At 34.3% G+C, this 24,582-nt stretch overlaps 2 protein-coding genes across 5 annotated transcripts in view; both read right to left on the reverse strand.

Moving 5' to 3' along the window:
* Positions 1-11,046: 11,046 nt before the first annotated feature.
* The window catches only part of LOC131069132 (tRNA nucleotidyltransferase cca2), a 168,237-nt gene continuing 154,701 nt past the window's right edge, over positions 11,047-24,582 (reverse strand). For 3 of the 4 annotated variants that reach the window (XM_058004470.2, XM_058004469.2, XM_058004468.2), the window contains 3 exons: positions 24,330-24,494; positions 11,659-11,756; positions 11,047-11,537 (listed from right to left, as the gene is read on the reverse strand). In XM_058004470.2, coding sequence (XP_057860453.2) covers positions 11,430-11,537; positions 11,659-11,756; positions 24,330-24,494 — 371 coding nt within the window. In that variant the 3' untranslated portion in view covers positions 11,047-11,429. The remainder of the gene's footprint in view (positions 11,538-11,658; positions 11,757-24,329; positions 24,495-24,582) is intronic. The other variant, XM_058004471.2, reaches the window with a different exon arrangement.
* Positions 19,541-21,064, reverse strand: LOC131069131 (uncharacterized). The gene is made up of 3 exons (XM_058004467.2): positions 20,844-21,064; positions 20,557-20,721; positions 19,541-20,447 (listed from the first exon to the last, which is right to left on the reverse strand). Exons 1-3 carry the CDS (start codon positions 21,056-21,058, stop codon positions 20,039-20,041), a joined length of 789 nt encoding a protein of 262 aa, XP_057860450.2. The 5' UTR covers positions 21,059-21,064; the 3' UTR covers positions 19,541-20,038.

The following is a 24,582-nucleotide window of genomic DNA, read 5'->3' on the forward strand; positions in this document are numbered from 1 at the left end:
GTTGAGAAATTCTAATAACTGGTTAGATCACCCCCCACCGCCCCCTCCCCACCCCCTCTCAGTATCTATGGGATTCCTAACATTGGTATCCCAAAGCAATTTGGGTGGCGACTCTGAGGTTTCTATGCGAGTGCGTATATTTTTGAATAATTTTAACAAATTTTTGAAGGATTTTGTTACTATGAGTAAAGCGAAGAACGCTAGAGGTTACATGAGGTTGCACCCTGAAGAAAAGTTGGAAGAGATTCATGGAGATCTATACAGACAGGGGACAAGAAGAAATGCAGAAACAAGAACCGCTCCCTCGTCATGGAAACCTAAGCACAAGAATGCAAGTAAGTCACACTTAAATCTTGTTCCTAAGGTCCATGCATCGTCTTCTAAAAGTTCTAAATCAGATAGTTTAGGATTTTTCAATTCATTGTTTGATACACCCATTCAAGAAGAGGTGCAACCACATAGAAAAGAATGTACTAAAGTTCAGTATTCAGAAAAAAAAGAGATTGAAGTAGAAGTAGAAGTCACCAAAGTGAAAATGCTATTGGTGTACCTCCTCCTCTGGGTCTCACAAAAGATTTTTCTCGTGGTTATGAGTCAATCTGAGAACAAGGTAATGTGAACTTAATTGATTTAGATTATACTTTTGGATCTGAGATAACTTTACCAGTTTCTGAAGAACTTTTTGGAGACATAGACACATTGAGAAGAGAACTCCAAGAACAAATAGATCTGAGAAGTAAAAGAGAAAAGGAAAAAGAATTTGAAGTCATTAGAGTAATAGAGAGAGATGGTCCAATACGACAATTAGCAACACTCAAAGCCTTGGCTCAGGAAAATGTTAAGCCTGGTGTTGAGGGTCTTGTTTTAAGAGAAATCTTAGATAAAAAAACCTAAAAAATATTACAAAGGAAAAGACTAAGAGTAATGTGGATAACCAAGGGCTAGTAGATTCTAGTCAGCCAAGTGTTCGGATTCCTAAATTAGATTTCGATAAAGGAAAACAAAAGGTATCTGGTATTAAGATAGATGATAAAAAATCTTCAACTATCCCAGATCTAAGTCGAGAGTTATCCCAAGTTGACATTGAGCTAGAAAGAGCTAGAATAGAAAATGAAACTCTTGCAAAAGAGTTGAAGAGAGTTGAAATAGAAGCCTCAAATGCAGAGATAAAAAAGAAAATTGATTTCCTTAAGTTGTCAACATTAAACAATGCTTCATTCATTGTTGGCCCATCCAAAACTCAGGCTATTTCTAGTATGATTTCTATAGCAACACCAAATGTCGGTACAAATGCTCTCTCCCAAAATGTTTAGAATACTCAGAATACCGGAGTTGCAATTATTGGGCAAAAAAGCAAGGTGATTACTCAAAGTAGTAGTCAACCCCAACTTCTAAAGATTTTAATACTACTGTTGAGATCAGCACTAGAACAAATGCTATTGTAGCTAATACCACAACAAATTTTGTAGGACAAGCTATAGTTGGGCAATTTCAAAGAAGACCTATTCATCTAGAAAGACATAGGCAGTTGCATTTTGATGAGATCCTAGGATATCCTAATGCAATCGCAAATGACTTAAGGGATAAATTCAGTAAGTTTGCAAGCAATAATGTTATTACTGGTGAGGAACATCTGAGGGAATTCACTGATAAGTTAAATGACTGTGAGGTAGAGCATGAGGATGTTGTTATGAAACTATTTGTGCAATCTCTGATAGAGGATGGTAGGGATTGGTACAGAGGATTGCCAACTGCAAGTATCAGCTCTTGGGAAGAATTTGAGGGGTTTTTTAAAGAGAATTATGATGATAAAATGAATGCAAGATTCATGTTAAATGAGTTCAATAACATTAAGAAGTCATTAAATGAGGATGTGGCTGATTTTAATATCAGGTTTCAAAAGGCTATGCATAAGTTGTTTCAGGTTTTAAGGTTGGATGATAATGTTTGTCTGACCACATATATGAATATATTTGATGCAAAAATGGCATATATCCTTAGAGATAAAGATCCTCAAAATCTAAGAGATGTGTTTAGGATAGCTATTAATGTTGAAGGAAATAGAAGAGCTTCAGGTAAGCTTGGAAGGAGAGAGGATCCTACATTTTCTAAGAGTGCCAAAGACAAAGTTGAAAAGTCTTTTGGGTCAAAACCTAAATAGGAAGACAAATGGGATAAGGTACTTAATACCTTGAAGGATCTAAAATTCACTATGGCAAAAAATGATAAGGGTCTTGTACCAGAAAAGCCATAATTTAATAAATTTAATAGACCACCAAGATTGCAGGGTTATCCTTACAACACAAATTGGAAGGATGGAAAACCTTTTCACCAGCAAAAGGGAAAATAGGAACAACAAACTCCTGACCCATTGCAGAAACACACAGTGAATATGGTGTAGGATACACCTTGGTGTGTTGCTTGTCAATCACCCCATTCACCAGAATATTGTGTTGTAGCACAATTTATTTTTGTCAAGGATGAACTACATGAAGAAGAGGAAGAACCTTTTGAAGGTGAAAATGTTGATTGTCTCATGATTACTTCTTATCTTGGAAAAGAAGAATATTCTTTTGACATTGAAACCCAGGACTTTGATATAGATCATCAAAGGCAAACAAATGAATCATATCATCAGCAAAGTTTTTTTGATGAAGAGTTATATGTTGATGACCGAATGTGTAATGTTGAACAAGGTGAGAGTTTTGTGTCCTTGAGAAGACCCTCAGATGAAGAAATTTCCAAAATAACAGTTGCTATGATAGATCAAGTTAAAAGTAATTATCAATTGAGAAACAGAACTGTTGGTGAAGACCAGGGAAAGCCTTCTAGTTTATTTGTCAAAGAATTAAAAAATAAAGGCAAGGAGTTCAAGGAGGATAAGTCAGGAAAGGATGCAATCAGAATTAAGGAGGTCAAGAGAAAGGAATGGGCTAAGAAATTTGAGGTTGTAAAACCTAATGAGAAAACTATTTCACCTAAGGTGAAGACAAAGATGGTTGAAAAATCTGCTTTGTCTGTTAAAGAAGATGTGAAGAAAACACAAAATATTGGAGGCAACAAACCAAAGAAACATGAAGAACAATCAGGTATGTCTCTTGAATTACCAAATTACACACCTGTTGATATGCTTCAGTTGCTTTCTCATACTACAGTTAAAGTTCCTTTACAAGAAATGCTAAGAATTGAAGAGCATAGAGAGAAATCCAGGGCCTAGGTCAAGGGTGTTTCTTATTCTGTTGAAATTGAAAATGAGAATATGTCTCATAATGTAAAGGAACAAATGAATAAAAATGAGACAAAGGATAAAGAGTTAGAGGGAATGGTTTTTCAGATTCCCCAAATTTATCTTGAAGATACAGTAGGTGAGAGCCCTAACAATGTGGATCCTTTTTTTCTAAGTGTTATTATAAATGGAGGAGTTCTGAAGAATTGTATGATCGATTCTGAGGCTTCAAACAGTGTCATGCCAGTGAGAATAATGCAATCCATGAGTCTAAAAGTAGATACTCCTCAGGGAATATGTTGTGCTATGGATTCAAGAGAAGTGCCTATGATCGATACTATAAAGGCACTACCTTATAAACTTGTTGCTTTCCCTAAGAAGGAATTAACCATGAGTGTCCTAGTTGTAGACATCCCACCACATTATGGGATGTTGTTTTCAAGAAAGTGGAGTGCCTCTATGGGTGGAAGTATGTAGTGTGACCTATCTTATGCTACCTTTTTGTATTGATGGTAGAAATGTAAAGGTTAAAACATAATCTAGGGTACCATATATTATGGTGCATGTAGCAAAATTTGATGAGGACATTACTTGTTTTGTAGACACATAAATCAATGTGTTCAGAGTTGAGGATTCTCCACAAAAGAAAAAAGAACAACTTGCACTATTGGATGAAGAAGAAAAATCATCAAGCGATGATAATTTATGGACTATGTATTTCGATAGATCCATTTCTAAGGAGGGCTCGAGTGCAGGTGTATTATTCATATCACCCTATGGAGAAAATCTTAAATTTTCTTTTACTTTGGCCTTTGCATGTACAAATAATGTGGTAGAGTATGAAGCATTGCTGTTGGGGTTGAGATTATCTGAAAAACAGGGGATAAAGAATCTCAAATTCATTGGAGATTCTAAATTAGTCATATCCCAAATCAGATCTAAATATGCATCAAAAAATAAAAGGTTGAAGCAGTATAGAAATGTTGTATGGGATCAGATTGAGAATTTTGATGCATTTGGTATTGAATGGAAGGAAAGAAGCCATAACAAAATGGCAGATTTGTTGGAAAATATAGCTCTAAGGCTAGAGGATATCACTTTTGCTGGAATCTCGAAAGTTGAGGTTCAAATGAGGCCTTCAGTCCCTGACAACATTGAAAGTTGGCAGGTTTTCAATGATGATGATGTCATTTTAAGGTTTCTACATTGTGTAGATGAATATGAAAATTGGGAGATTGATTTCAGTGCCTTTATACAAATAGTGGATGATAAAGAAACAATCTTTGGGAAGGAAGTGATTCAATTGATGATAAAGGTCTGGTTGTCTTAGAGAGGGTGTTTGATAGTCAGGACAAGGCCAAGGTTGTTACTACTACCCTACACCCTGAGGATTTAGAAGAGGTTAACCTTGGGACAAAAGGAGCCCCAAGGAAAGTGTATATTGAAAAGAAGATGTCACCTAAGGTTAGGACAATGTTGATTGATTTGTTGAGAAAATATAAGCATGTTTTTTCTTGGTCATATGATGATCTAAAGGCTTATAGGGAAGATTTATTTCAACATGAAATTCCTTTGAAGGAAAATGCTAAGCCTTTTAGACAGAAGCAGAGGCCTATTAATCCAACCTTAGCACCTAAAATCCAAGAGGAGCTCATCAAGTTAAAAGATGCTTGGATTATAAAACCTATCAGACTTTCATCTTGGGTGTCTAACTTGGTACCCGTAAGAAAAAAGAATGGAGATATCAGATTGTGTGTTGATTTTAGGAATCTGAATATATCCTCATTGAAAGACAATTATCCATTGCCCAATATGGAAGCAATGCTACAAAGGGTATTAGGTTGTGAGCTCTTTTCTATGATGGATGGATTTTTCGGGCTACAACCAAGTAATGGTCAAATAATCAGAACAATACAAAACAACATTCACTACACCTTGGGGAACCTATGTTTATGTAAGAATGCCTTTTGGTTTAACAAATGCAGGAGCAACATTTCAAAGAGCTATGGATGTCGCATTTTCTGACATTATAAATGTGTTCTTAGTGGTATATCGGGATGATTTAACAACTTATTCCAAGAAGGAAAGTGATCACTGTGGTCACCTTGAAATTTTTTTTGGCAGGGTTGTTGCATATGGGATATCTTTAAACCCAAAGAAATGTGCTTTTGGGGTGACTGAAGGTAAGTTGTTGGGTCACATTGTTTCAAAACATAGTGTAAGGATTGATGTGGAGAGGGTAGTAGAAATTGACAAGGTCCCTTAGCCCAAAACAGTGAAAGGTATCCAATCTTTCTTCGGGCAGATTAATTTTCTAAGAAGGCTTGTCAAAAAATTTGCTGAAATCAGTAGACCTATATCGAAGATGTTGAAGAAAGGTGCAAAAATAGAATGGGACGAGGAGCTAGTCAAGGCATTCCAGGAGATCAAGCAGGCTATTAAGAATGCATCTACTCTGAAGACACCTGATCATGGCAAACCTATGCAAATTTTATCGTTTGCATCTTTTCATATTGTCGTTGTTGTCCTGTTGCAAAAGAACTCAAAAAGTTTTGAACAACCTATAGCATTCTTTAGTAAATCCTTGCAAGCTACAGAGCTGAAGTATGATTTAAATGAGAAGAAGGCCTATGTACTAGTGAAGGTGGTTAAAGCTTTTAGGAGTTATCTAATGGGAGCAACAGTGGTTGCATATGTGCCTAGTGTTGCAATCAAAGATATTTTCACACAACATGAAGTGTCTGGAAGAAGATGCAGATGGATCAATAGGATCCAAGAATTTACTATTGATATCCAAATCACTAAGTTAGTGAGAGGACAAGGATTGGCAAAATTAATGGCCCAGAGTAATTTGGATGCCAATCAAATAAATATTGTGGAAGAAGAACACAGATCTTATATCTATGACATGGATGGTTGTAAATGGTATGATGACATCGTATACTACTTGTAGAGGATGAAATGTCCTGAAGACATGAGTGATAATAAAAGGAGAACATTAAAATTACATGCTATCAAATTTGCCATATTTAATGAGAAACTTTGGTGGAAGAACAGTGATGGTGTCATGCTAAAATGTGTTGACCAGGATCAAGCTCAGAAGTTATTGTCTAAATTGCATAGTGGAGTTTGTGGAGGGCATTATATGGCCAAGAAAACTACACACAAGATATTAAGGGTTGGGTTTTGGTGGCCAACAATTTTCAAGGATGCACATCAATTAGTCAAAAAGTGTGATCCATGCCAAAGTTTTTAGGAAAATTGAAATTTTCAGGGAATCTGCCATTAAGACCTGTAAATGTGTAGGCCCCATTCCAGCAATGGGGTATACATTTCATTGGAGAGATAGCATATAAATCTAGTAGTGGTCATTCTTGAATTTTGGTGGCCACTAATTATTTCACTGAGTGGGTTGGATCCATACCTACTAGAAAAGCAACAAGTAAGGTGGTAAATTACTTTCTCACAGATAATATATTGACTAGATTTGGATGTCTGGAGAGAATAGTCTCCGATAATGCCATGAGTTTTAGGTCAGAGGAATTTGAAAACTTCTGCAACAAATATGGTATCCAAATCTCATATTCATCACCTTACCACCCACAAGGAAATGGGAAAGTTGAATCAAGCAATAAAAGCTTGATGAAGATCATCAAAAGAATCCTAGAGAAAAACAAGAAGGCTTTGGATTCAAAGCTAAGATTAGCAGTTTGGGCAGACAGGGTAACAATTTAGAAAGGCAATTGGATGTGCACCTTTTGATTTGGTGTATGGTATGCGTGCAAGGTTACCCCAAAACAACCTGATGGAAATGTATAAGTTTGTCCAAACTTATGACAATGATATAGATGACAATATGTAGTTGAGGATTGAAGCTTTAATGGAACTAGATGAAACTAGAAGAGAAGCCAGTACCAGGAATACAAAATTACAGATGCAGGTTAAAAACCTATATGACAAAAGAGAAACTACAAGAACTTTTCAAATTAATGATTTGGTTCTAATGTGGAATGCTAGATTAGAAGACAAGTGAAAACATGGCAAGTTTGATGCCATTTGGCTAGGCCCATATCTACTCCAAAGCAAGTGGGGAGAAGATTCGTATATTCTCCAAGATATAAATGGTGACACTCTTGAATTGCATGTTCATAGACAATTCTTTAAGCTCTACTTTTCTTAAAGTAGTTATTATCTATGAGCATTAGTTAGGTTTTGTACATATTAGTGTACTTTCTTTTCTATTGAAGTTGTCCTGTCCAAGTAACTTCTTTTTGGTCTGCTCTGCAATTGATCTGCTTCACCAAAGATTTTGGAATTCTCATTTCATTCCTATGAAATGAACGTCCCCAACTATAGCTACTGATAGGACCTAAAATTATGTCTTGCAAAATTTTGGTCACTGGGTAAATTTTGATTTTTTCGGTTTTGTTTTACCTTCTGCCAAGGTTTCAAGGTTTAGGGTTTTAGGGGTTGTGATTTCTAATTAAGTCTTGATATAAAAGAGAAACTTTGAGCCTGTTATGTTCCATCGTTACCTTTTCCAGTTAAGCCAAGGGTTGGTTACCATTGGCAGGGTCATTTTATTTCCTAAGCGCTAAGTTGTATTAGACCGGTCCATCTAATGATTTTCCTAAAGTCGCACAAAAATTTTCCCTACAGTCGATCCCATTTCAATATTTGTGCCCACACCCATCAAATTTTCCCAAGTCTAGAAATTTTAATTCTTCGACTAGTTGATAAAGGCAGAACAGATTTGATGGTCCGTGCTTCCCCGTGGTCAAATTCGCAAGGACGATAAAGACTAGAACATCACGAGATGATGTCTCGTGTTCTTAGCGGAGAAGGGTGAGCCGATGGTTTGAGTTTTCAAATTTTTAATATTACCGGTTCCTAGCGAATAAAACCCGAGTTACTAAAGATGAATGTTTCTGCACGTGCTTATATCGAACGGTGATGTTTTAATTCTGTTCTAAGAAATGTTCGAGAGTTAGCGGCCATTGATAAGTGACCGGTGCAGGTTGAAAGTAAATAGAGAGAAGATCCAACGATTTTCATGACCCCGTGATCGAGAGATGTGAGGAGATTATGGACCGTGGCATCACAAGATGATGCCATGTGTCCAAGGCAAGTCATGGAAAGTCGATGGTGGGGTCACTGAATGTGGTGAAACGGGCAATGAGTTGGATGATATAACTACTTAATGTGTACTCAATGATTTTTTATTTTCTTTTAAATGAAAAGTATTTTTCTAGCCATCAAACATAAAATTTAAACTTAAATTAAAGATATATTTTTTTAAACTTAAATTTAAAATATATTTTTTAAATATGTAAAACTAAAGATAATACCTCTATGCATGTCCCAATTAAATTAGATAGTATAAATTTGAATTTCAACAAAATTAATTTTTTTAAAGTAATTTTGAATAACAAACTAATGTGTGCTCAATAAAAAAAATTAATGAAAAAGTAATTTTCTTTAAAGAAATTTATTAAAGATAGTTATATAAAATAAAATTTAAATTTGAATTAAATATAAATTTTCTAAAAATGTCTAAATAAAGATAATATTTTTAAACATGTCCTAATTAAATTAAACAGTATAATTTTAAAGTCCAACAAAATCAATTAATTTTTTTTAAAGACAATTTCTATTAATTAAATAGTACAATGAAGAACTTTAAATCAAACATTAAATGAACATAAATCTTCTTTCATAATTTGAAATTTATTGGTCATTGTTTCTTTTCATCAATTATCATCCATGAAATAAGAAAAAAAAAGTAACAAATAAATCCATAATTAAAGTGGTCAAGACTCTACATTAAAGTAATATCATAGGTTTGAAAATTGGCAATCCTAGTAAATTATATTATCAATTGCAATATCTGATATAAGTTAAAGATTTTATTTTTATTGTTCATTTGCAATTATCCTCTCAATTTCATTTTTCAAAATAACTCAAGACAAACTTTATCCTCAAATACATATGTTAAATGTGTGCCCTTTATCACCCAGCTTATAAAAAGTCTCACTATACTACAACAACAATTTGAAAAATATTACTCCTAAAAAACAATAATCCTTTCTGAAAAAATTACATTTTTATTTAAAAATTTAAGATCAAAAGCAATCCTATTATCACCAATATATACATTTGATTCAAATAACCTGAACAACTATAATAAAATAATTTATTTTGTGTGGATTTTATTGTCATTTGTTTATATTTTAGAATTTCCTTTTTAAATAAAAGAAACTAGAGATATTTAAAAATCCTAAACACATACCTTGATCTTTGTTCATAACAAACATCTAGTTTTTGTATTCTTAAGAAAACATGACCTATAATTTGGGTTCCCCAAACCTATGGCACAAAGTAGCACCCTAGAAAAGCTAATTGGACTAAGTATAAGTAGAGTAGACCATGCACTATCCATTGGATCTATAAGTTGACTGGACCATGCACTGCCTATTACATTCATATTCAAATAAAACTGAAATCTAAGCTAAAGAAAAAAAAAACGTTATGAGCCTAATGAAAATGCATGCCTTCAAAATATTTTTGTTATTTAATTTAACATTTAAGCTATTTAATCTAATTCAAGTTATTTAATTTAATTTATTTTAAGTTATAATATTTTATTTATTTTTTAATTCTTAAATTTTAATTACATTATTTTTCCTCTTAACTATATATTAAAAATAAAATTATAATATTCTTTTTAATGTATCAAACTATGAAATCAACAAACTTAGAGTTTTGATATTTAACTCAAGTTTAATTGACCAATATTTTAATTTTTAATTTAATTCAATTCATTTAATATAATATAAGTTATTTACTTTAAATTAATTTAAGTTTTATTGTTTTATTTTATTTTTTAATGTTTAAATAATTTTTAAATTTTAATTAACTTATTTTTTCTCTAATTTCTATATTAAAAATAAAATTATGATATTCCTTTTAATGTATCAAATCATGAAATCAACAAACTTATTATATTTCAACTCAATTTTAAATGACAATTATTTAAGTTATTTAATTTTATTTACTTTTAGTAATTTAATTTAATTTAATTTAATTGACACTCACAAATACGTCAAATTAAATGCCTTCAGTTTTTATTAACACATGTTGTAACATCATATATGAGTGTAATAGCCCACAGACACTTCGGAGAACAATATTTAAGATTTATCAAAGAAGCTACAGGAAAACCTTTTATTAAAGAAATGTTCAATGAATATAATTGAGGAATCGAGGAAAACGTGGTAGATCATGCTCTGATGAAAAGATCATATGATAAACAAAAAGAAACCATGGAAGTATATCACATTACATTTCACAAGTTTCTCAGGCCAATCTATAATTATATACAAGCACATTGTAAAAACCCTCTTTGGAGTAATTTTTTCTCTTATTTTTTTGTTGACCAATCGAAAGGGGATTAGAAGTGTCATTTCAAACTTCATAATTTTCCCAAGTAATCTTTCATATCCAATTGGTTCGCTTTGGTGCAGTTTTCTGCTCTAACAGGTTATTCCACAAATATTGACGTTTAACACTTTGTCAAAGAATGAGGATTATGAAACAATTTATCTGAGGTGAGATTGATACCATGATCTAACAAATTCAACTAGCAAAATGTGTACCCCACAGTTCTGATGCAGACATAAGTTCGGCAAACATAGCATTACTTTCATGGTTCACGCATATGAGAAACAAAAGAAAATCAATTTAAGTTATATCCTTCCAATAATATGCATCTCAAAAAGCATCCCAACAAACTTGCAGACAACAAAATCAAAACTAATGACTGAATGAAACTATTTTCTTTTGAACACTCTTTATACAAATCATAATCGTGTTCTCAGCTTAGCATGTCTGATACATCCCATGCCAACCTTGACAACAGCTCAAAAATTTATGAATTTATTCTACTGCCAAAGTCTTTTTTCAATGTGCCTTTCTATCCGTATAAATCCTTACACCAAAAACTAACTACAGTTTCAAGAAAATTCCTTTGGATGAAAGCAAAGTACAGTTTCAAAATTCAATTTATCATTTTTTTCATTTTCTGTTTAATTGTTTGTTCCCAGATGTCTCCTCAGAAGTTTTTCTTTTCTTGTTTGTTCCTTGTTATGAGGTACAAATATTAACTGAAACTCACATTAATTTTGGCACTCCATAACCATGGCCATTAGCTATCAGTCTTTAATCTCTTTGCCCGGACCTGGTGGAGCCATTCAAGGCACTCTTCTCTTGTACCAGATAGATTAGCTAGTTGCCATTTACGTATCCTTTCTTTCTGGTAAATGATAATCACCTATGCATTAGGACCTTGCTATAGTGGAAGTTGTAACAACTTTTAGAGTACCAAAGAAATCAAAATCTGTGATGTCTAATTAAAAAGATATTGAATTACTTACCCATTCCTTCACCTCTGTTCCCCCTTTTTTCAATCCTAACTCATGAATAATGTCATTTCCATCAAGCAAATGTTTCATTTCCCACACATTTTCAAGCCCTGAAAATAAGACCACGATGACAATGCAATTCAGAGAAACAAGACAGATTCAAGATTTTTTCCTATAATTTCAAGTAAACTCAAACTCTAAAAGAAAGCTATCAAATACAAATGCAAGAATACACTTGAATCTGATATGATTGTGACTTCATTAACAATCTTCAATAAATGTTCTCATAGTTCTTATTAGACAATAGTATGGCACCGAACTTTAAAACCTACTCTTTCCATTCTTGTTCTCTTAATGAATCAACTCATTAAAAACTACAACAGAAGTTGAATTCCATCCTTGTAGAAGAAATATAAGCTGTGAATTAAAAAATGCTATAATAGCTGTAATACTAACTAGAACTATCATCCTCATAAGATTCTTGGGATGAAAGAGAATTTAGAAACATGCTCCATCATCTATAATTAATTCCATACAGGCATAAAAGAGAAAAATAAAAATAAATATGTATGATACTGATCCTAATGTAGATATGGAGAGTGTAAGTATAACACACGATAATACAACACCTCTTGTTGAGAAGAGAGATTTCTCAAGCTAGAAGATGTTGCAAGCATTTGCCAGTCTATCGAGAAACTAGGAAGGATTATGGTGGCCCTCATGGGAAAAATGGAGACGTCCCTTGAGGATTCTCATGCTAAGGAGCACCGGATTTGTCATGAGGAAATGCAGTCCAATGGTGAGGAAAGCCTTCTAACAACTCTTTTCAAAGCTGAGGCAAATATAGAGAGGTAAATGCAAAGAAGCTTGGTCATTTGTGGGCACAACATGAGGCATATTTCAGTACACATATTAGTGAAAAGCAACAAATTTCCTTTGCTAGATTGAGATAAGCAAACCACACTCTTGATTTGAAAGCTAATCGCATTCTCTACCTATAAAAAAAAGGGCATCTATTTGTTCTTGGGATGAATAATCAAGAAGTAATTTTATTCCCATGTTAAAAATAAGGGAGGTATATAGAGTGGCAATACTAAAGCAAAAACAAGGACAGAGTGTGCAAGAGTACACTAGTGAATTCGTAAAAGCAATATCCAGATTGGTAAACATAGACAATAAGATAATAGCTTAATGAAATTTGGTCCTCATAGACATCAAAGTAGGCCCATATTGCTTTCAAAGCCTGCAAATATAGATGAAGCATATTATCATGTTCATTATATTGAAATAAACAAGGAAAAGACTCCAGCCTTTCTTTAAAGACACGAGGAGAGAAAGGTGACCCAAAGACCAAAGGTAAAGGCAAAGGGGGAGATAAATTCAATGCTTTTACTACTGCTAAATCAAATAAAGATTGTGGTGTAGAGATCATACAAAGAAGGAATGTTGGAATCTACAACCAAAGCTGCATCCGTGTAAGAATGCAAAATGGAACAAGCAAAATAAGGCAATGAGTTCTTTTGAAGGCCAAGAAGTAGATTGTAGTTTCCAGAATGGACAAAACTTGTTTGCATCTCCCTTTCACAAAATGGTTAGCTTAAAAGGCAAAAAGAAGTGACAAAGGCAAGTAAACTTTAGCTTTTTTACATTAAATTTAATTGAAGAAGATAAAGTAAATGCTAACAGAGAAGGTTGATCCCCTTTTCAAGAAAAAACAGATACTTTCAAATGCTTTGGCCAAAGCCATGTTTTCATTGAAATAGATGAATGTAGCCTAGCAAAATTGTATTGATACATTTCTCTGCCATATCCCGAAGATAGAACATTGCATGTTCATGTTAGAAATGCATGTAGATATGTTAGGGCACCAAGGTTCCCTCTTGCGTATTGTTTCCAAGTAACTAAGCATTTCATGCAAGGTTGGGTATTCTTTGTGTCATGAAGAATTCAAGCATAATCTTCATGGTTGGGTGGAAAAGCGCCTAAGCCATGTTCTCAACTCCAGGTCTTGTGGATGGCTATTGGGATAGATGGTGTTCAAACACATTGATTATATTTCATATATCATTTCTTGTATATCACTTGTATTGTACATTATCATTTGTACAGAGTTGATTACATTGGTATGAGAGCCTAAGTTTTACTATTTATATATCTCGTTTTAGGAGTTAACACCTAAATTAAGCACTCCACATATGAGATGTAACATGAAATTTATATTTATAATGAGTTATTTTACTTGTTTCCATAATTATGCCAATTTGAGCATTTATTTATTTTCATGATATAGCTTAATGAGAGAGAACTTTACATGATGACTCTTCTAAAATCTGGCTTTCTTGAAATCCCTTTCTAAATCTTATTTATCTCCTCTTTTATTAGCGACCAACAAGGAAATACGAAAAATCCAATAAAATCTGCAAACCTGATGAAATTGAGCAATGCAAATTCTTCAACTTCGAGAATCTTGTAATCACACCCAAGTTAAGACTCCATTCAAATCCCAAGACATCAACCAAGGTGGATCTCTCACCACCATAGCCAATCTTCTTCAGAAGGATGAAACAAACAATCCTCAAACGCCAATGGTTTCTAAAGAAACGAAATAATAATCTTCAACATAGTTCAAATTAGCTTCAAAGAACCTTTCTATAACTTCAAGGTCAACGCCCTTATTCAGGTTGTGCAACTTTTTAGTTTAAATTTTAAATTCGCCGTATGTCGTCCTAAATTGCCAATAAAGTAACTTTAGTAAATTCAACAACATTAATTAAATATTAAACTTAACTTTATATTTTAACGTTTTTTTGCATTATATCTCAAAACACCTTATATTGCCAAGAAATCGTCAAATTAAGAAATCACCGACAATCCAGAAACAGTGATTCTGCCAACTGTCAAGTCGATATCCAAAACTAACACTTACAAACATATTGTCTGAAACCCCTCCAGAAAGTGTCAGACATCTCCAATAAACCATCTAAGCACACCGATGACAACGTAAACCTCCTTAAACTGACTAACACAAACCCTGAAAAAAAAGTAATAGTTGCGCTGCAAGAAAACCTGAAAATGGGGACATTACAAGGGTAAAATGCTACATTTTGCTCAAGTGTATACTCCCAAACATAACTTTATTGCAAATCAAACCTATATGTTTCATGAATTGAAACACTCTGCTCATAGATTAAAATGACATCATAATGATTAAAAAACTCATCAACAGTTGCTGATTTGAAAATTTCAGTGTGCTCCAAACCTTCATCAATGTTAAGTGAGGCATCTTTTTCCTGCACGTGACTCTAAACAAGATCATCCTGGTATTCTACCTCATAAAGTGGGTTATCAAATAATATTTTTGCTTTATCTCAAAGAGTGGATTGTTATAAACTTCAAGGATGCTTTGAGCTAGGCCAATATTTTCCATGATCTAACTCTCCTTCACAAAGAGGCTCTACGTTCTCTTCTTTAGGAGGGCTCACATACTCTTCCTCTGCAGTTGCTTTTGAAATTTCAGCTTCATCAGCATCTGTCTTTGGTTCTAATTTTTTATTTTCAAACTCTTCCTTTAAGCTAGTTTCTTCATTTATTGTAGTTTCTAGATCCACCTGAGTTCTTTGATGTGGAGTTTTTTGCTCATCTTCTTTCATACTTGGTTCCATACATTTGGGTTTTGCAACAATCTTTGCAAACTCCCTTGTAATGTTTGTATCCTTCATCAAATTAAGTAATTTTTGTATCATTTCACACAAGGATTTGTCAACTGTGAACATCTTTTCAACTCTATTCTAGCAACTATCAAGTGAAGTTCTGAAATAAAACCACCGAAACTCTAACATGCAATTGAAGACCAAAACAGGCAACCACAACCCAATAGGCTGGCAGGAAAAATCAAGCTCCGATACCACTGTAATAACACCCCCAGAATTTCATTTTTTTGTTTTGAAATAAGAAAAATGATAACATGAACTTATATTTATGAGAACATACCACTATTATTAAACTGACATCAAAATCAGCATACATTCATTTATTGTTTCAACTGAGCATGATAGAAATTCAAAGTCATATATCATAAAATCAGAGATAAAAATGAATGTTACAGATCTGAAACACCAAATAGCACAAGCTACAGGTCTGATATTCACAACTTGTTGGATAAAGCAACCAATAATGACTTCAGATATCACTCCTTGTTGCTCATATGACACCCAAACCACTACAGAAAGATGCATCCATTGTTCCAGCTTCATTCAACACCATGTAAATTCTTAAGAGCTGAACAAACACTAACCAAAGTAATCCAAACAGCAAAATTCAAATTTCTGGGTGCTGGTTCAACTGTACAACACCTTTAAACCCCTTGCTATCCCAAAAATCCCATCAACAAACCCTTCCAACAAAATAATAATAGCAAAAACCCTCTGTTTGAAGACTCCAATCTAATCACTTAGCAAAGGCAGAAATAACCCAGATTTATAAACATGTTCCAGCTGTTCTTTTAACATCAAAAATATGGTTCAACAACTAGGGCATCGCCCAAAACCCTCAATTGCATGGCCAACACATAGAATGCCTGAAACCACTCCAAAAACCCCACAAAATCTACGCAAAAAATGCCAAAAAGCAAACCCACAAACTTGCAATTAAAATACTTCAAATATTTTCATTCTTTTTTGAAACCTCAATCTACAAATATGAAAGCAATTGTGCTTATTGAGGTAGAAACACAGCCAAACTAACTAAGGAGGATCTTTCACCACCGAATCTAGTGCTTTGATGAGGGTTATCATCCTTAATCAACTTCGGAAGAACTTCTCTGTTCATTTCAGCAACATCCTATTATGTATGCAAAACTCTAAATATGCAAATGAAACCCTCAATTCTATTTTTATATCTTTTTGAGAGCTATTTTAGGAAAAAATGCTTTTTCTTTTTTCACTATTTTTTCAAAAAAGCACTTGTTTCTTTTTGTTGCTTTTTAAAAAAAAACTTTTTTACTAACTTTTTCAGAAACCACTTTTTTGAAAACGCAATTTTTCCACACGAAAAGAACACTTTGAAATATTAAAAATATTTCATGTGCAACGGCGCCCCCTTATTTCTCTTAGGCATCCACTTGAGGGACAAAATATAACACTTTAATACTACACTAAAGTGAATAATTAAATGTCACTTTATTACTTTAGTGCAAAACTATGTTACCCGAGGGCGCATCCCCAGGGTAAAATCTTCCGTGCCCATACCAGAGATGTTTTGGTGACTTTTAGGGACGGCCAAGAGACGTCCCCTGTAATGAACCTTTGTTGTACCTACCTCACCTTCCTGATAATTAGGGCCTGATCTATCCACCAAAGGTTGGATTTAGGGCCACAAAAGGAAATTACGGTTTCCTGCAACATTTAGATATTTTATTTTATACGTCAGCAATAATATTAGATCAATGGCATAATTATTGTAGCACAAAATACATACACGACCCATTCTAGATTTTGAGGATTTTCCAGGTTGGTTGGGCTACCCATCCCGTCTCTTAGGGCTAATAGAGCCACTTGAGGATGGGCCCAGCATACCCCTGGCTTGCACTCATTATCTTGAATGTACTAACAAACAGAGGATATCAGGAAGATAACAAATGCATACAGAAAACATAGATTCGTGACTATATTACTTGGTTAACATTTATAAATTATATATAAATTTGTAGGGATTAATTCATTATATTTGTGCCTAGTAGCAGAAACATGACTATCATTAATTAGTATTCCTTTTCTTTACTTATTAGTTGTGTCTGAGAATGAATGAATTATTTTTATTCTTCTATCTGTCACTAAAGTGTATTTTAATGCAGCATACTAAACCTGATATTGCAGGTTACCTATCTGGCGTGAAGATTAAGTTCATTTTACCCTTTTGTACATTACAAATGTGCTTAGTTCATTTGGCAAGACATTTTTAGGCATGCAACCGATTTAGCAATTAATCTAGGCCACTAGTAAAATTAAATTCATTACTGTTATATGAGGAATGAAAGCAGATTTAATACAACTTGCACAAAGACATACTTCATCATTTCGACATTTAAGCGGATTGGCCTGGGGACATACCAGCCTGTTGGCGATGCGGAAGGATGCTTACTAGGCGCTGGTCCTTCATCGCTGGAAGAACCAGCACCTAGCCCTTTCACATCGTCTGCTGACTGATGCGTTCCCAGGGCAGTCCTCATGGTTGTCTAGGCATCATAAATTATGAAAACTGAAATAAATATTATTACTGAGTAATGAAGTTACCTGCTGGATGCTTCTCCTTGCCCTTCTCTCCTTGTCACCTCCTCTCCCGTGTTTCCTTGGGGTGCGGGTTTATACCTCTTTGAAACCACGTGATTCCCCTTGAAACATGGCGTCTATTCCGGAGGTGGCTTGGGAATGGACGCATCTTAAAATAAAACGTATTTTAAGCAGTAAAAATAATTTATGTATTGAAAATATATATATTTATGTACATGTATTGTTTAATGTTTCTAATCATTGCCTGCTGTCTACACGGGAATATGACATCCCCCCGCTGTTCCTAAAATTACAAAATTTGTGAGAAACATCCCAGAAACTTGGGGACGACAGTGATCCTCAAAGGGGATGGCCCCCCATACCCAATACGGTTGGGGAACGTCTGTGACATCCCCTAACCATCCCAAGGATGGCCATCTGTCCCCCTTTTCCCAGCACATTCAAAAAAATAAAAAAGGCTCAAATGCTCAAAAAAAACATTTTTTCATTTTATTATAGGTCTATAAAACTGGATTTTCACTAATATGACGGGTAAACATGTCTGAATCACTTCCAAAAGCACTTAGAATTATTAGGTAGCAGCCTGGTAATAAATTTCACAAACACTTAGAACTCGGTAGTGCATAAAAAAGTGGTTGCAGGTCTACAATATTGGACTTTTTACTGATATGAAAGGTAAACAGGTCTGATCATAGCCAAAAGCAATCAGAAATATGAATAACAGCTTAGTAATGAATTTCAAAAACACCCAAAACTTTGTAGTGCATAGAGAAGCGGTTGTAGGTCATAATAGTAATGGAATACTATTAAAATATCCTCCAACCAGAAAGAAACAATGAACTACATGCAAACAAGTGCTGGCATATTGACAATGAATTTTCAATTATAAATGCATATTGAGTATTGACAATGAATTCTGAATTATGAATGCATATTGAGTATTGACAATGAATTCTGAAAACAAATGTGGTATGTTAAGGTTCTATAATGTACATATACCTTCTTTATCCATGTTTCCATATGAATATAATGTATAAATACATGCTTTATCTATTTTTCATATGAACATTTAAAATTTTCCTATATATATAAAACAAAGTTACCCCGAGTTTCCGGGACGGGGACGGTAGGGGACGGTGGGACGCGTTTCCGGGACGGCAAATTTTTTTGCCAATTTTGGGGACGGCAGGGGACGGCAAAGGGGACGGCTATATAAAATATAGGAAAAATTTAAAATATATAGGAAAATTTCAAAATTCTAAACGTTCATATGAAAACATGGATAAAGCATGCATATATAGTATATACTATATACATTATATATTCATATGAAAACATGGATATAGCATGTGTATGATACTATGAAAAGTTGAAAACATTTTAGAATGTAAATTCTGAACATACCACATTGTTAATACTCAATTACAGTCAATAGACAATATCAATATGGAATTATGCATTCATAAATCAGAATTTCAGTTCATTCACATTGTCAATATGCATATCATAATAGATATTAAACTTTAAAGAAATAACATACAAAATGTCAAAATGCCCAAAGGCTACACTGCTGCCATATAGTTGCATCGTCAATTACAATATGAAAATCAAAATAGTACTCAGTAAAACAGAAACTAAATACAAAAAAGCAAAGTATAATGCTGCCCCTAAACTGCTTCTCCTAACATTGCATCAAAATCAGAGTCCTCTGAGTCGCTCCCACTGTCATGGTCTACATCCACCTCATCCAATGGAATCCCAACCAATCCCTGTGTTGTCTCCTCCTCATCAACCTGGGCCACATCTTCGGGAGCAACATCCCATCGCAAAGCTGGAGTCTGTCGATACTTTGGAGTCTGTCGATCCTGAAGTCGAAGAGCACTATGCACAGCTACTAGCTTCTCTGCTCGTCTAGAGGTAAGTATATTCCTCTTGATAGAGTGGATAAAGCCATATGTGGACCAATTCCTCTCTGCAGCAGAGGAACTAGCAACCTGTGAAAGTAGGCGAGTGGCAAGCGATTTCAATTGTGGTGTATCTCTCCCATGCCATGTCCACCATCCAATAGGGTCTTTTTGGGCTAATATGGCTATGTCCAACCTCGCCTATGGTTTACTCAATGTAGGACCACGAAGATTTGTGAAGTCAAGGAATTGTGCACGAAGTATGGAAGCCTGCTCCTCTGTATATATCTTATCAATTGCCCGTGTGAACTCATCTAAAACCTCATCATCATCACATGGAAGCACCCTTCCATCCCTTGGTGCATACCATTTCGGATTCAATGCATAGGCTGCCATATGAAGCGGGGTGTTCATTATGTTCCACCTTCGTGTCACAATGGGCCTGATATGCTGCTCATAGAACTCCAAAGTAGGATCCTTATCCGAAATTGTTTGCTTAATCTTCCCAAGCATACTGTCAAATGTCTCATATATCTCTCCAAGACTAGGAGAGTCTGTATCAGCATATCTGATGACATCTACAATAGGAGAAATGATAGAGCAAAGGTATCTGCAAGTGCAAAGTTCAAAATATTAAAACTAGAATATGAAAATCAGCAATCTAATTTTTATTTTTTAAAACAATCAACAATTTAATAATAAAATCGGCAATGTCTTACCTCACAGTGGACCACCAATTGTCATCAAGGATCTTTTGTTTGGTAGATTTTCCTTCAGTAGAGTTTGATTCCCGCCATTTAGTCCACTCAGGATTCACCACCATCAACTGTAGAGGATCATGCACCTCAAGCATCCTCTCCAACAAGATGAAGTAACTAGCATACCTATATTCATTAAAATTAAAATAATAAAAAAATAAGTGGCATATCTATATTTTATTCAAAGAGAATTAAAATACAAAATTGGAAGTTTGATACAATATTAAGAGGCATTAGCAGTAGCACACCTTGTTTCAATGGGTTTGAGGAACTCCTTCTTTGAAAATGATCTAAAGAGAGCAAGTGAGGTGTGGTGGTTGCAAATGAACATTTGAATGTCTCTAGCTTCTGCCACCGCATGCTTCACCCAATCTATTTTTCCTATGTCTTTCAATGCATTGTTTAATGCATGAACACAACATGGGGTCCAAAAGATGTGCTTGTAAGCACCCTCCACCATCATACCAGCTGATTTGCACACACGTGCTGAATCAGTGATCATCTGTACAACATTAGCTGCCCCAACCTCCTCTATGGCATCTCTCAAAATACTAAACTGGAACTCTGCATCCTTACGCTTCCCTAAACAATCCACAGCTTTTAGAAAATAAGAACCAGCAGGGCATGTGACAATGATATTGATGAGTGGACGATGTCTAACATCAGTCCACCCATCACTCACAATAGAGCAACCAGTCCTCATCCAAGTTCGTTTCATATCCTCCATTAACACATTAATCTTGGAATATTCTTTGTCTAAGATAGTAGTCTGTAGCTTATGATCTCCCGGGGGGGTGGCTGTGGGACCGAAATTGGCTATATCCATGAACATTTCTTTGAAGTAAGAGGAGCGTGCCACATTAAATGGGATGGCATTAGCAAAAAAGAATCTACCTACAGATGACTCTAAAGCTTCACGTCCTTTTACATTAAACAAAGCTTCTACTGACCCTCCCTTCCCACTACCCATCTTCCTCTTTCCTCTTGCCCCAATTTGACTACAACTAATAGTGGATGTCGTAGGCCTAGATACTTGTGAAGATGCAAAAGAAGGTGTTGGGACTGCACCACCTTGTTTTCCCATTTCTGCCTCCATAAGCAATCTATGACACTCTACCCTCTCCTCATCGTTTAAATTTGGACAAGATGTGACCCCATGGCATGGAAGACCCAAAAAGTGAGATTTTACCCTTGTGTAGCTGCCCCTAAAATCTTTCAAACAAACATGGCAATCCCACACCCTACTACCTCCAGAAGATTTTTTCCCTTCACCCCTAGGCCTAGGTGTAACATATTGGAGAAGAGGTTTGTTTTTATTTAAAGGGCCCTTTGCATATGTTTCCATAATTTTTGAAGGGCATTTAAATATGCTAGGTTGCTGCCCACTACTTCTAGATTTCTCAACACTTTCACTTGTATTTCCACCAACCACTTCCACTTCATTGTCAGTACTACTGTCACTCCCATGGCTGCTCATTGTTTTGTATTTTGATTCTTTGAATGAACTGATAAAATACCAAAAAAAAAAGAAAAAATCAGACATTTCTCTCATAATATTATTATTAATAATTTAATATATGATATATCATATGCTAATTGCTAAAAGATTATTAATATTTAATATTATAATAATTAACAATATGAATATATGCCCTAAAGACTAGAATCTGGTTTTTAAATTTTAATTTGTTAATGTTGAATGGATACAAAAGCCTTCAAAAAAAATTAAAAATCACATACCTGTGGCTGTCAAAACCCTGCAAATGCCCCCCCCAAAAAGTATTTCAATCTGCTGTGGCTGTCAAAACCCTGCAAATGCCACCAAAAGTCTCCACCGAAGCACCAAAACCAGAAACCTATCCTATTTCCGTCGGCTGCGGGCTGCACAAACAGGGCGTTTTTAACTTTTTAATCAATTAATAGTTTTTATGTTTGCCGTTGAAAACTTTAACGATATTCATATCGTTATGTATTTGCCTTTGGCAGTTTGCGTTGGGTTTTTGTGCTATGTGCTGCGATATATGATATATATCATATACGATATAATCATATATCATATATATCATATACGATATATATCATATATGATTATATCGTATATGATATAAATTATTAATTATACAATTAAATTTTAAGTTTTTAGTTTTACTTTTTAATTTTTAGTTTTTTATTTTATTAAATATTTATATCGTATTCATATAGTTATTTAATATTTATATCATATATTAATTTTTAAACAAAGACGTAAGTTATAAACTTACGTTTTTATATTTTAATTTTATATTTATAATATGAATTTCAATTAATATTTAATATTTATATTTTTAATATGAATTAATCAAAATTTTAAACGTTTGATATATATTATAAAATTAATAATTATTAATTATGAATTTCAATTAATCGATTAAATTAACAAATTTAAAATTTATTTTTAATTAATGTTTATTGTTTTCTTTTAATTTTTTTTATTTTTAATATTATTAATAACAATTTGAATAAATAAAAAGCCCAATATTATAAAATTAAAAAAAAAATTGAAAATTTCAATTTTTTAATATTTTTTATATTTTTTAAAGGCCTTAAATATGGGGGACGTCTGGGCGTCCCAGCCGTCCCCTTTCGTCCCCGGGACGTACGGACGTCCCCCAGAACTAGGGCAGGCGTCCCCCCATTTCGGGGACGTCCCCTAAAAAAACAAGTCAATTTGGGGACGGGGGGAAACATCCCCTGGCCGTCCCCGAGTCCCCGAAACGTCCCCGGGACGGGGACGGGGGTTTTCAGGTCGGGGACGCGTCCCCAGGTAACTCTGATATAAAATTTTCCCTATATTTTATATGGCCGTCCCCTTTGCCATCCCCATTTGCCATCCCGAAAACTCGTCCCCAGCCGTCCTCGTCCCCGAAACTCGAGGTAACATAGGTGCAAATATTAAATAATACCATTCACCTTTTATAGTAAAAGATGATGACTAATAACAAAACAAGTATTTACTAGTAATAAAGATGATGAAAGATGATGACTAGTAACAAAACAAGCATTTACATGGAATTAAAGCATTTACCTGGAATACAATTGATGATGAAAGATGATGACTAGTAACAAAACAAGCATTTCCTATAAATAGCAATGTTCTCCAAGGACTAAGGAGAATGCAAAAAGCCAAAAAGACTAGTGCCAAAATGAGAAATTACTATAAATAGTAGTGTTCTCCAAGAATTAAAGAGAACAAGCCCAAAAGATTAGTGCTGAACAAGCACTTACTATAAATAGAAATGTTCTTCAAGGACTGAGGAGAGAAAACCCAAAAGACTTGTGCCAAACCGAGCAATTACTATAAATAGCAGTGTTCTCCAAAGACTAAGGAAAACAACCCCAGAAAACCCAAAATGCTACAAAGAGCATTCTGAACAAGATCACCAACTGAACTCCAACCATCAAGCAAAGCTGTCATCCTTTCTTTTTCACGACCTTGCAGTCAGTCATCCTTCTTTAGGAACCTAAATCTAATCATTGTTTTGATTAATGCAAGAACTGTGAAGAAATCTCCCCATTAAAAGAGGAAATAATCTAGTGTAACTTGGATAAGCCTAAAAAGGAGTTATAAATTGCCTCATCAAAGGTTTTTAACACAAAATTTGAGATAATAAATCTGAAATAGGAGAATAACTGTACAATAAACAAGAAAATTCAGCTAACGAAAGCATCAAGATGATAAAGGTGACCACACAAACCTAATTGTAAAACTGACTTCTCAATTGATATATACAGTGAAGCCCGTTTCTCCGCCATTTCTTTGCTATCAAGAATTTCCCGGTACTCTGCAACCGGGTGTTTTATGAGGGTTGAAAGGAACACAGCTGCCCTCCATAATTCCTTAATCTTCATCAAGAGAAGCCCTGCTAAGAAATTGGAAATTTAAGTATGGGAAAGAAATTGCACTAGTTTATTAAATGAATGAACAATAAGATCTAGCATTGTACAAGA

This window comes from Cryptomeria japonica, chromosome 1 (genome assembly GCF_030272615.1).
Source record: "Cryptomeria japonica chromosome 1, Sugi_1.0, whole genome shotgun sequence".
Taxonomy (NCBI): Eukaryota; Viridiplantae; Streptophyta; class Pinopsida; order Cupressales; family Cupressaceae; genus Cryptomeria; species Cryptomeria japonica.

Bases quoted from the DNA above. Each gene is read 5' to 3' on its own strand.
- LOC131069131 (XM_058004467.2), bottom strand. From the start codon at position 21,058: ATGATGGTGGAGGGTGCTTACAAGCACATCTTTTGGACCCCATGTTGT. The intron at 20,722-20,843 runs GTGTGCTACTGC...TAATGAATATAG, and splicing joins CTCAAACCCATTGAAACAAG to GTATGCTAGTTACTTCATCT. The intron at 20,448-20,556 runs GTAAGACATTGC...TTGCACTTGCAG, and splicing joins AATTGGTGGTCCACTGTGAG to ATACCTTTGCTCTATCATTT.